General features: G+C 41.1%; 1 protein-coding gene across 7 annotated transcripts in view; it reads right to left on the reverse strand.

Moving 5' to 3' along the window:
• frmpd2 (FERM and PDZ domain containing 2) overlaps nt 1-12,550 on the reverse strand; it is a 30,290-nt gene that overhangs the window by 12,449 nt on the left and 5,291 nt on the right. For 5 of the 7 annotated variants that reach the window (XM_061756282.1, XM_061756285.1, XM_061756284.1 and 2 more), the window contains 14 exons: nt 12,246-12,444; nt 11,992-12,092; nt 11,823-11,897; nt 10,285-10,392; nt 9,360-9,476; nt 8,968-9,149; nt 7,399-7,497; nt 6,909-7,002; nt 6,145-6,230; nt 5,858-6,053; nt 1,620-1,834; nt 1,419-1,485; nt 1,198-1,342; nt 928-1,010 (listed from right to left, as the gene is read on the reverse strand). In XM_061756282.1, the coding sequence (XP_061612266.1) occupies nt 1,305-1,342; nt 1,419-1,485; nt 1,620-1,834; nt 5,858-6,053; nt 6,145-6,230; nt 6,909-7,002; nt 7,399-7,497; nt 8,968-9,149; nt 9,360-9,476; nt 10,285-10,392; nt 11,823-11,897; nt 11,992-12,092; nt 12,246-12,444 (1,577 nt within the window). In that variant the 3' untranslated portion in view covers nt 928-1,010; nt 1,198-1,304. Of the gene's footprint in view, nt 1-927; nt 1,011-1,197; nt 1,343-1,418; nt 1,486-1,619; nt 1,835-5,846; nt 6,054-6,144; nt 6,231-6,908; nt 7,003-7,398; nt 7,498-8,967; nt 9,150-9,359; nt 9,477-10,284; nt 10,393-11,822; nt 11,898-11,991; nt 12,093-12,245; nt 12,445-12,550 lie in introns of those variants that run through there. The other 2 variants (XM_061756287.1, XM_061756286.1) reach the window with 2 other exon arrangements.

The following is a 12,550-nucleotide window of genomic DNA, read 5'->3' on the forward strand; positions in this document are numbered from 1 at the left end:
AACAGAGGCCAGTGTTTGGGTGTGCATGTCCTTCAGGGCGATTACACACACAAAAAAAAACACATGCGCACACTCACACAGCCTTGGGCCGTCTCCACTGGCATAATTAGAAACATTTGGGATCATTTGCAAACGGAGCACCAGTTGTGATGGGATCCAGATGCACTACTGGGTTTCACCGAAATACAGGAACCCTTATTTTACGACGGACTATTACTGGCTCCTCCTCCCCCAGGGAAGTGTGTGTGTGTATCTGTGGTGCCCAAATTGACTTGATAGTTATTTAGTGTTTTCCTTAAAAAAATAAATAAACAATCATCTACATTGAGGTCAAATTCTGGTTTACATTATTATTTTAAAGAGAAAACAGTAGCTTCCTCAAACAAAACCTTAAACATTTTAAAATGTTTAATACCGTTACAGGGTCAGTTTATTACATATATATATAGATATGTGTCTGTGTGTGTGTGTGTGTGTCTTTGTGTGCAAGGAAAAGCCACAGTATGGTGCAAAGAAGCTCAATTATCCTTAAAAGACCAGAATGGCTGCATCTTCTTAGTGTATAGTCCAGTTTCCTTTACTATCGGTAACCTACTGGCAAGTAGGAGAAATAACGTTGAACCGTAGCAGGAAAAAAAAAAAAAAAAGAAAGGGGGGGGGGGGGGGGGGCATCTGACTATTTGTAGCACAAGTCTGCCACCTTGTGGTAGATGCTTTATAACGTTTCCCACCAACCCAGTTTGCTGCATTTGAATAAAGAGATTTCATGTTTTATGCATGTATTGCTGGTTATCACTTAGACCATATATATTTAAGAGGGACCCAACAGATTTATCATAAGGACTGAGAATTCAAGTATGCTAAAAATATACACACAAGTCTCACAAATACTGTATGTATTGATACAGTTAGTACTCAGTTCCTCACCTTTGCTTTGCTGCTGCTCTCCACAAACAAACTACTGACACCCATGTTTCACCTGCAGTCAGTGCATCTGGTTCTTTAGTATGCTGGAAAAATGAAATAAGATCTTGAACTGCTATGCCATAATTCCTCAATCACGCAAAAAATATAAAAAATCATCCCTCTGAACTACTGGACATCACCTATTTCCCCACCTCTGGTTAACTCATTAGTTAAACGTAGAGAATGTAACTCCAGGTGTATGTTCATAATGTCAGGTCGCACAGTACTGACCTGCTCTCGTTTACCAGAAGAATATTCGTATCTCGGTTCTGTCTGATCAGGAAGCAAAGCAGTGCTTCCACGTGTTCTTGGTTGCTGCAGTGTGACACGTGACTTGCTCATGTTCCTGTAAGCTGTTGGATGGATGGAAGGATCCCTGACGAAAACACAAGGTGAGAAACTAAACCGAGTGCCAGTGCGCATTTCCAGGAAGGAAGTGTGTGTGTAAATACCTGTTGAAGGCCTACAGAGAGTCAACCGGACCTCAGGGGCTGACGTCTTGAACAGCTTCAGTACGTTCTACAAAAATATATATTGGAGATAATGAACAACACCCCAAATATGAGTTGTAAAATGTTGGAGATGTAATGTTGTAGTTGGTAAGATTTCAGTTAGAAGTGAACTTTTGAATTTAAAACCCTTAATCCACATACTGGATAAGACAGCTCCTTGAGTGAGTGGCCGTTGATGGCCAAAAGCACATCTCCCTCATTGATCTTGCCACTCAATTGGGCCGGCTGGCCGGGGAAAAGCTGCTTTATCAGGATCAGGCTGCCAAAGTCCGGAACGGGCGGGTCCAGCTCACACATAACGAATCTGAAGCCCAGACCTTTGGCGCTCCTAGTCAGAGTCACTTCCTGTGTATTTTCTAAGTGGTTTCGGTGAGGGACAGTGGAGATGCAGGGAAGAGGAGAGAATAACAGCCAATTCTTGTTAGTGCATCATATTTAACATGACTCCACATCCAAATGAGATTGTGGAGCGACATTTACCTTGCGTGTGCTATAATTGAGAGAGTGACTTTCAGGGAAGCACTAACCCAAGCAGCATCAGGAGAGTGGCTGCACTGGCATGTACATTATAAATCAATGATTCCCAACCAGAGAGATCATCGGGCACGCCGTAGCAAATTATCCAATTTCATTTAATTTGTCTGAAAATTATTTATTAATTACAAATATATATTTATTTGTCTATTTATGCCAGTGACATATAGTGACAATATGCTAGCTATACAAACCCAATTCCAATGAAGTTGGGACCTTGTGTAAAGTGTAAATAAAAACAGAATAGAATGATTTGGGTGGCACGGTGGCCGACTGGTTAGAGCCTCACAGTTCTGACGACCCCGGTTCAATCCCCAGCCCCGCCTGTGTGGAGTTTGCATGTTCTCCCCGTGCCTGCGTGGGTTTTCTCCGGGCACTCCTGTTTCCTCCCACATCCCAAAAACATGCATTAATTGGAGACTCTAAATTGCCCGTAGGCATGACTGTGAGTGCGAATGGTTGTTTGTTTGTATGTGCCCTGCGATTGGCTGGCAACCAGTTCAGGGTGTACCCCGCCTCCTGCCCGATGACAGCTGGGATAGGCTCCAGCACGCCCGTGACCCTAGTGAGGAGAAGTGGCTCAGAAAATGGATAGATGGATAGAATGATTTGCCTTTTCAACCTATATTCTATTGAATACGCTACTAAGGCAACATGTTTAGTGTTCAAATAGATAAACTATTGTTTTTTGCAAATACTTATTATGAATTTGATGCCTCCAACACATTCCAAAAAAAGCTGAGCCAGGGGCATGTTTACCACTGTGTTACATCACATTTCCTTTTAACAACACTCAATAAGGATTTGGGAACTGGGTCCACTGTTGAAGCTTTGTAGGTGGAATTCTTTCCCGTTCTTGTTTGATGTGCTTCAGTTGCTCAAGAGTCCGGGGTCTTCATTGTCATATTTTGCGCTATTTTGCGGCGGCACAGTGGACGACTGGTTAGCATGTCTGCCTCACAGTTCTGAGGACCCGGGTTCAAATCCGGTCTCAGCTGTGTGGAGTTTGCATGTTCTCCCCCGTGCCTGCATGGGTTTTCTCCGGGTTCTCCGGTTTCCTCCCACATCCTAAAAACATGCATGGTAGGTTAACTGAAGACTCTAGCTGTGAAATTTGAGTGTGAATGGTTCTTTCTTTATATGTGCCCTGCGATTGGTTCAGGGTGTACTCCGCGATAGCTGAGATAGGCTCCAGCACGCCTGCGACCCTAGTGACAATAAGCAGAAAGGAAGATGAATGAATGAAGGAATGAATGAATGAATGCGCCACACACTTTCAATGGTAGTCAGGTATGGACTGCTGGCAGGCCAGTCTAGTACTTGCACTCTTTTACTACGAAACCTCACTGTTGTAACATGTACAGAATCTGGCTTGGCATTGTCTTGCTGAAATAACCAGGGACATCCCTGAAAAAGACGTTGCTTGGATGGCAGCATATGTTGCACCAAAACCTGTATGTACCTTTCAGCGTTAATGGTGCCTACACAGATGTGCAAGTTACCCATGCCATGGGGACAAACACACCGCCATACCATCACAGATGCTGGCTATTGAACTTTGCGCTGATAACAATTCAGACGGTCCCTTTCCTCTTTGGCCCGGAGGACACGATGTCCATGAAATCCAAAAACAATGTGAAATGTGGACTCGTCAGACCACAGTACACTTTTCCACTTTGCGTTAATCCATCTCAGATAAGCTCGAGCCCAGAAAAGCCGCCATTTCTGGATGTTTTTGATATATGTCTTTCGCTTTGCATAGTACAGTTGAACTTGCATTTGTAGATGTAGTAACGAACTGTGTTAACTGACAATGGTTTTCTGAAGTGCTCCTGAGCCCTCAGAGCAATGTACACACATACACAATTATGCTGGTTTTTAATGCAGTCCCGAATCAGAGGCTGAAGGTCAAGGGCATTCAATGTTGGTTTTCAGCCTTGCCGCTTACATGCAGAGATTTCGCCAGATTCTCTGTATCTTGTCATGATATTGTGGACCGCAGATGATGAAATTCCTAAATTCCTTGCAATTAATTCTTAAACTGTTGGACTATTTGCTCATGCATTTTTCACAATGTGGTGAACCTCGCCCAATACTTGCTTGTGAACAACCAAGTCTATTGGGCATGCTCCTTTAATACCCAATCATGACACGCACCTGTTTCCAATTAGCCTGTTCATCTTTGGAATTTTCCAAACGGGTGTTTTTTGTGCATTTCTCAATATTCCCAGTGTTTTGTTGTCCCTTTTCCAGCTTTTTTGGAATGTGTTGCAGGCATCAAAATGAGAAAATATTTGAAAAAATAATGAGAAAAAAAATTAATCAATCTGAACATTAAATATCTTTTCTTTGTACCGGCATGGTGGGCGACTGGTGAGCACATCTGCCTCACAGTTCTGGAGACTGGGGTTCAAATTCCGGCCCCGCCTGTGTGGAGTTTGCATGTTCTCCCCGTGCATGGGTGGGTTTTCGCCGGGTAGGTTGATTGAAGACTCTAAATTGCCCGTAGGTGTGAATGTGAGTCTGAATGGTTGTTTGTTTCTATGTGACCTGCGATTGGCTGGCGACCGGTTCAGGGTGTACCCCGCCTCCCGCCCGAAGATAGCTAGGATGGGCTCCAGCAGCCCGCGACCCTAGTGAGGATAAGCGGTAAAGAAAATGGATAGATTGATGGATCTTGTCTTTGTAGTGTAGTCAATTGAATATAGGTTGAAAAATATTTGCAAATCATTGTATTGTGTTTTTATTTATGTTTGACGCCAAGTCCCATCTTAAATAGAATTGGGGTATGTACAGATTTTTTTCATTTAATTTTTTTTATATAATGCTACAATTTGCCACATATGTACAGTGTTAAGAAAGCTGAAAACTGATCTTGAAAGGTCTCAAAAATGATAGCTGGAAAATGTAGTTTAAGATCCCTGCATATAAACTAACAATCAACTAACACTGTTCCCCTAAAATCTAACTTTAAACACGTTTGTTTTTAGCAAGGATTTGGTAGGCTAACTAGCTATTAAGCATTCTCATGAATTTCAGAGGTCGTGCTGCATTTCTGCACTAGTTAAGATAAGACATGTTGTTAAAGTTTTTCAAGCACATTTAGCTTCTTTGATGTGATATTTTTGTGTTGTTACTATATGATATAAAATATGACATCTTTTACTTTGTTGCAGTTATACATGTTGTATTTACATTTACATGTATTACGCCACCCAATGCCTACTATGGCTTCGATAAGAAAAAAGGAAATGTATTATATTGAATTATGTGTATTATACAATTAGTTTATTTGTAAATTTGTAATATTAAGATATGTTCATTGCACATTTACTTTATTTGTTACTTAATACACAGTTTGCATTGGTTTAGATAATACACGTACATACAGTTAATATTAAATTACAAATTCAGAGTAAATAAATTATTACTTGCATGTCCTCCCAGCTTTTGGAGACAACAATGAAAGCAGAGAATAAAAACTATATTACTCCATCAATAAGCAGGTGACAAATTAAGAACTGCACTGGCAACGGGAGTATTATTATGTTTTTTTTTTCCCCGCAGAGCCTGTTAATTTATTAGAAAATGGTCTACTCTCTGTGTTAAGCAGGAGGGACGGCAGACCCAAGGATAAGGGAGGCCAGAGATTAGGAAGGTCATTTTTAGAAAGGAAGATCAGGAAGCGTAAGTATGTGAAAGGTCATCTTCATGCAGTCAGATAAATTTGCTATTAAACCACTCAGCTTAGTGACAACTAATGGCTCTCTCACGATTCTATCTTAAGTAAATGTACATTCATTCGTCCAGTAAAATACCTTGCAAGTAACATACCGTGAACATACCGTCAGTAACAAAGTTGTAGTCTCTTGGCCAGTCACAGAATATGTGGGAAGGTGTGCTAATGGATGAGGAGCTGTTGGTCCTGAGCTGCCTCGTAGCTCCATCGACGCTATGATTGGGTTCACTGGTGTCGGTGTAGGTGCACAGAGAAACCCTGGGAAAGCTCATGGGCACACTCTCCACAGCCAAAGTCACCATCTGGTTAGTAGGAGTGGAGACGCAAAGATGGGAGATTTTTCATCAGCATCTCCTTCAACTGTAGAATGATCATTCGAATTGTGCAATTTACCTCCGCAGTTTTGCACAGACACTCCACAGCCTGCTCATAGGTGACACCTTGAAAACTGATCCCATCAACCTCTAATATCCTATCACCTTGGAACAGAAAACAAAAGAAGTACAGTCATATTTTTACTGTTCTTGTTACCTGTTTTGGTGCTTTGTCACAGATATTCTTTGATGTGATATTATCGTCAAAACAAACCCCGTTCCCATAATGTAGATGTGCAAAAATGACTGAAATCACAACTGCATGAGCGCCAACTGATAGACCCGGACTAAACTATCTTTTGAATACACAAGCGATGCAGTAAATGTATATTTTGCTGGAGAAGTGTTATTGACAAAAACTAAATTTTTGGGTAAAATTTAAAAAGAAATTGAGTTTTAACTTTTTTTTTTTTTTTTTTTTTTTTTACTTTGAGACCTATTTTTAAGTGTTTGCTTTTTTTAGGCTGCAAAATTGCTGCTATGAAATGTCCAAAACAAGTTGCTGTAAACAGCCCACGATATACCAAATCTTAGCCACCCATTCTTTTTAATCAGATATTTTTCTTTCCTTTTATTCCCATTTAACACTGTTGCTGATTTGTTACCAGTCGGAAAAAAAATACACCGATTTATTATTATTATGTGTTCATACTAGTTCTATGTGTGTCCATCAGTTTTACGTTGTGCCTTTGGTGGGTTTTACAATTTTACTTGAATGTAACATGTCACATAACTTTATTTGAAGATGCATTTGCTATACCTGCTCTGATTACTTAGTTTTACCTGCGTGTATTCGCCCGTCTCTCTCAGCGGACCCTCCTGGAACAAGCCTCTTGATGTAGATTCCGCCATTGGGAACGTTAGTGTTGACACCACCCTGAATGATAGCATTTTGCCTTGTATTAATGCTATACAAATAAAGAATACTCTAACTTTGAAAGTTGGATGAAACATCTTTGCAGTAACAACAAGAGCAGCTTTTCTGTCTGTAATCCTAGCAGACCACAAATGTTAGTGAGATTGATTCAAGCAGACATTGTGACCCAGTCATGTGGATGACTCGTGCTCCTTTCCTTACCTAGACTAAAGGTAGCTCGCTAGACTGCACGTGGATGAACTATTATTCTATTTTGTGTATAGTCATTGATGTCAAACTCTTCTATAGTCATTTCCAGAAAACAGTATATATATTTTTTTACATTATATTTTCACATTCAGGCAGAAAGTCAGTACTATGTCTCACAAGTAGTCACAAAACACTTTTCAAACTCACAGTGATGCTGATGCCCAGACTTCCTGCTACCTTCTTGAGCTTCACAGTGCTCTCCTCCGACCTCACACAGTTCAGACAGGAAGAAAGGGAGCAGCCGTCCTTAAAATGACACAAAAATGTTGCACTGTACAATTGCAGTACTTCTATGAAAATGTCGGTCAGAGTTACAGATAGCTTAAAGGTATTACACATATCCATGTTTTCATACACCTCCCCTCCAAAGGTTAGCATTTGGTATGAAAATTCAAAAATTTGTGGTTGCTATCAAAAGGTAAAGTAAGTAAGACTATGACAAGAAATGATCATTTCAGCTTTTATTTCCAGGCATTTTCATCTGGATCTGATGCACAATTTAGAAGACAGCACCTTTTGTTGAAAGTCACCATTTTTAATGTAAACAAATACATAGAAAAAAGTGACTGACAGCTGTTTTGTTGCTCAGGTTATTATATAGTTTATTCAAACAATAAATAAAGCTAAATGTCTACGCTCAGTTTCAGATTTGGGTTTTGCCTATAAAGACTACATGTTTACTAGTTTGATGTATAACCAACATTGAAACTAGAGATATGTCTATGGGTGAATAACAAGCAATTATGAATCTGAGCGGAGATGGAAAACCATTCAGAGGCAAACAGTGGTCATAGCCATTACAACAATTTGGAAGAAGAGGAAAACACTGGTGTACTAAGGAACATGCGCTGAATGATTAGACCAAGGAAAACAAAAGATGTTGACAATAGAAAAAATATTTTAAAACAACTGTTGGTGACATCATCAACAATCTCCAGACAACAGTAGTGAAGGTCAAAAACAATCAAAGTTAAATACAAATGCTACACTAGAAGATGCCAACCACTCATTAGAAAGAAAAATAGGAAGGCTAGGCTGGAATTTTCTGAAAAGTACAAGCTTAAAGGTTAAAGTTTGGAGAAAGAAATGAGCTGCTCATTATCCCAAACATACAAGCTCATCTGTGAAATAGTGGAGGTAATGATATGGGCTTGCATTCCTTCTTCTGGAGAGCTGGCCTACTAATCTTCACTGATGGTAAAACACATGATGGCAGCAAGCACCGAGAGGTCTACAGAAAGAAAGATGCAACCAAACTGATTTGGAGATCTTGGAGCAAGAAAACAAAACACATTCCAAAGCAACAGGAATTTATCGGGGGAGAACAGATGGAAGGTTTTAGACTGCCCAAGTCAATCTTCAGACTTAAACCCTATAGAGCAAGCATTTTACTTGCTAAAGAAGAGATTGAATTGAGTAACCCCAGAAAACAACTGAAAAAGGCAACAACGAATTCCTGGAAAAGCATCACTGAAGAACAATGTGGAAGAAATACCAGTGGATCCCAGGCATAATGCAAATAATTAACGACATAATGTTTTGTTTCAAATAATGTATGTATGTATTAAGTTGTGTATCAGATACAGTAAATAGAGTACCCAGGGGGAAAAAAGCTCAAACCCAAATGGTATGAGTCCACAGCAAAAATAAAGAAATTGACCCAAACTTAACTTAGGAGGGGAGTGTATGGTATGAATGCTGAAAATGTTGCTCTACCTGCGCGTTTAGGATGCGGACTTCTTGGGGAGGATGTAGTCTGTAGCTGGTCTTTGGCTCCATCATGACTGAAACAATCTCATCCAAGCTGTCATTTCCTGACTGTCCATATGCCATCAGTGTGGTTTGCGATTCATAATTCCTCAACGCTGAAGGCCGCATAGTGTTTGGAGTTTGGGGGGCTGAGAATAAAAACACGTTCAAGTTTGTTTTAAAGTTATTTCAGAAGATAAGTGGAAAAAAATAGATTGGATTCTTCTATGTGAAGGCCTTGATACATATCTCTTAAATGTAATTTAGTAAATCCTGAATTAATATACTGTAAGTACAGTATGCTGACAACGCACGAATACACTTGCATATGTGCGCACACACACACACACACACAGCACCTTTTGGCTGGGAGATAATGAGCTGCACCTCCTCCGGGCTGCTCTGCATGACCTCCGCTGCCTCGCTGAAAGTGGCGCCCTCCAAGCTGATATGGTTCAGAGAGATCAGGCGACCGCCTAAGGAAAAAGGTCACTATAATTTTGTTTTCTACCAAAAGCATATTACACAAAATACCGCCTTCATAATAAACACGCTATTATGCTCTACGGACCAACACAATCATACATAAATATCAGAAATCACATTAAATCATGTTTTTCATCGCATCACAAGGCCCACTGTAGTCCAGAGAGGCTTGAGGTTTAACTTCAATCACTCCATATCAACCACCATTATCATTACTAGTCCTCATTTTTGCTGCATTTAATCGGAGGCCACTGTTTTTGTTGTTAAGTAGCGTCAGCTGACGTTTTTTTGTCTTGCTATAGGAAACGATTCAGGTGGTCTTTTCTCATTTTGGGGGGTGCTGCAGCGAATATCAAAGCATCCATCCATCCATCCATCCATTTTCTGAGCCGCTTCTCCTCACTAGGGTCGCGGGCGTGCTGGAGCCTATTCCAGCTATCATCGGGCAGGAGGCGGGGTACACCCTGAACTGGTTGCCAGCCAATCGCAGGGCACATACAAACAAACAACCATTCACACTCACAGACACACCTACGGGCAATTTAGAGTCTCCAATTAATGCATGTTTTTGGGATGTGGGAGGAAACCGGAGTGCCCGGAGAAAACCCACGCAGGCACGGGGAGAACATGCAAACTCCACACAGGCGGGACCGGGGATTGAACCTGGGTACTCAGAACTGTGAGGCTGACGCTGTAACCAGTCGGCCACCGTGCCGCCGAATATCAAAGCAGTCAAAAATATATTAGGTTTGTTTGGAAAAACATTTGAAAATAATGTGACAGACTTGGATTCTGTACCTGGTCGTATACGTCCATCCTTATCAGCAGGTCCCCCAAGCACTACAGATGCAATAAAAATGCCCAGGTCATAACGTCCCACTGTGTCCTCTCCCACAATCATGATGCCTGTATGAACACAGTTTTGGTTTGACAAGAGTGACAGAGCTTTCGATCTACATAGTTACCTTTACTATATTTATGAATGATGTGAACACTTCCAATCTTTAAATATAAAGTAAGAATTTTCCAAGTGCTTGAAAAAAAATAGAAAACACAGCATAACAGCCGGAGGTTGATACTCAGTCCAGTCATAACCATAGTAATACGGTGGGTGGTGGTTATTCACATTTCTGTTGGGGTGGCCTCCAGGGCCTGCACCCTCATTTGGTTGTCGGGCCACAGGGAGATGCCCCCCTTGCGGGTGGTGGGGGCCAGGCCCACCCTTCCTCCATGCCGCAACTCCGTACACCAGTTGAATAACATGCATATGTTCCATAGACACATTATAGGCTTGAATTGCTTCTAATGGGACATCAAACAATAACACAGGCTGAATTAAGATATCAACTCACAGGTTCTTCACAGTTGTTTAGACACTATAAAAGCATTCCGCCACACCACTCATCAGTAGCACTGCCTTGCTCATTTCTTACATCCTGTCCTGTCCTGACCTTTTCTGTCCTCTCTCATCTTGTTCTAGTGGTTATGTGTTGCATGTCCTCACTGGGTGTCCCCCGATCCACAAATAAGAACACTATTTGACTTTGTAACATTGCTTGTAGTCAAATATCTAGACTGTCCAACTATTGTTCTGCTGAGTTTTGCACCACTATTCCCTTTGTCCGTTCTATCCCTCTGTCTGTCCACTAAAAGCCTTTTCTGTCTCGTTGCATTTTCAATAAACAGAATAATTTTAAAAAAAAAAAGAAGAAGGATAAGCAAGAGGAAGTATTTCAAACTCTCGTTCCACAGCATAACTGTTCCAAGCACAAAAGGCATCCAGACCCACAATTCTGCATGGCTGCAGCTGAACAGGACAGGTAAAAAAATAAGTAAAGAAATTATATATATGTCCTTATATATGTGGAGTTTTCATCTTCTCCCCGTGCCTGCGTGGGGTTTCTCCAGGCACTCCGGTTTCCTCCCACAACCCAGAAACATGCATGGTAGGTTAATTGATGACTCTAAATTGCCCGTAGGTGCGAACGCGAGTGTGACTGGTTGTTTGTTTGTATGTGCCCTGCGATTGGCTGGCAACCAGTTCAGGGTGTACCCCGCCTCCTGCCCAATGATAGCTGGGATAGGCTCCAGCACGTCCGCGACCCTAGTGAGGAGAAGCGGCTCGGAAAATGGATTCCATTTTCTGAGCCGCGTCTCCTCACTAGGATATATATATATATATATATATATATATATATATATATATATATATATATATATATATATATATATATATATATATATATATATATATATATATATATCAGAAAGGGGTAAGGCAAAGATGATATCTCCATTGGGAATTGTATTTCTCGAGGGTCATAGTAAAATCTTACCGAGCCCAAGCTTCGGGTCTTTCTTTAGAGAAACGCATATGACCTCTCTCTCTGACGATGGCTTAGTTGGAGTTTCTGTGGGACACAGAAATACACACTCAGGCAAATACTGTTGTACTAACTAAAGTAGATTAGACTAACTGAAAGCTACCATACGTGTTGGTTGTACCTCTGGCTGCTGGTGAGCTGTAAGGGGCTTCGGATGCACTTCTCTGAGAACGTGCTGGAGAACCTATGCCAGTGCTGTCGCACTGACTGCTGGAGCATGTGCTGCAAATGAGACATTTCATAATTGCACTGCATTCAAACACAGTCCTTAGCATACGAAATGGGTTGGAGTTACAGGACATACAAACTGTAGGAGAAGGGGAAAAACAGTGTTCTTTGGGGAGTGGAATAAAAAGGGATTATTATGTACCTTACCTTTTTTCATAAAGGCCCTGACGCTGCTGTTTAAAGCGGGCCTCAATCCTGGCAGCAACATCCTCACAAAGCCTTGTAAGGGACTCGTGTTGAGGAGTGGTCAGACCACTGTTATCTTGTGGCGTCTCAGAACCCATGATGGACTTGAACCGGTTGTTTTGAGTCCGGCGAGCTGTTGCATATTGAGGAGTATTCTCATCTACAGACAAATGCAACTAAATTATCCACCAAATTCCAGTATAGAGTTTGATTTCTATGATCATGTTTGCTGTCTCTGGACTAAAAAGAAATAGCAGGTATCATAG

The sequence above is a fragment of the Phyllopteryx taeniolatus genome, chromosome 19, assembly GCF_024500385.1.
Source record: "Phyllopteryx taeniolatus isolate TA_2022b chromosome 19, UOR_Ptae_1.2, whole genome shotgun sequence".
NCBI classification, from domain to species: domain Eukaryota; kingdom Metazoa; phylum Chordata; class Actinopteri; order Syngnathiformes; family Syngnathidae; genus Phyllopteryx; species Phyllopteryx taeniolatus.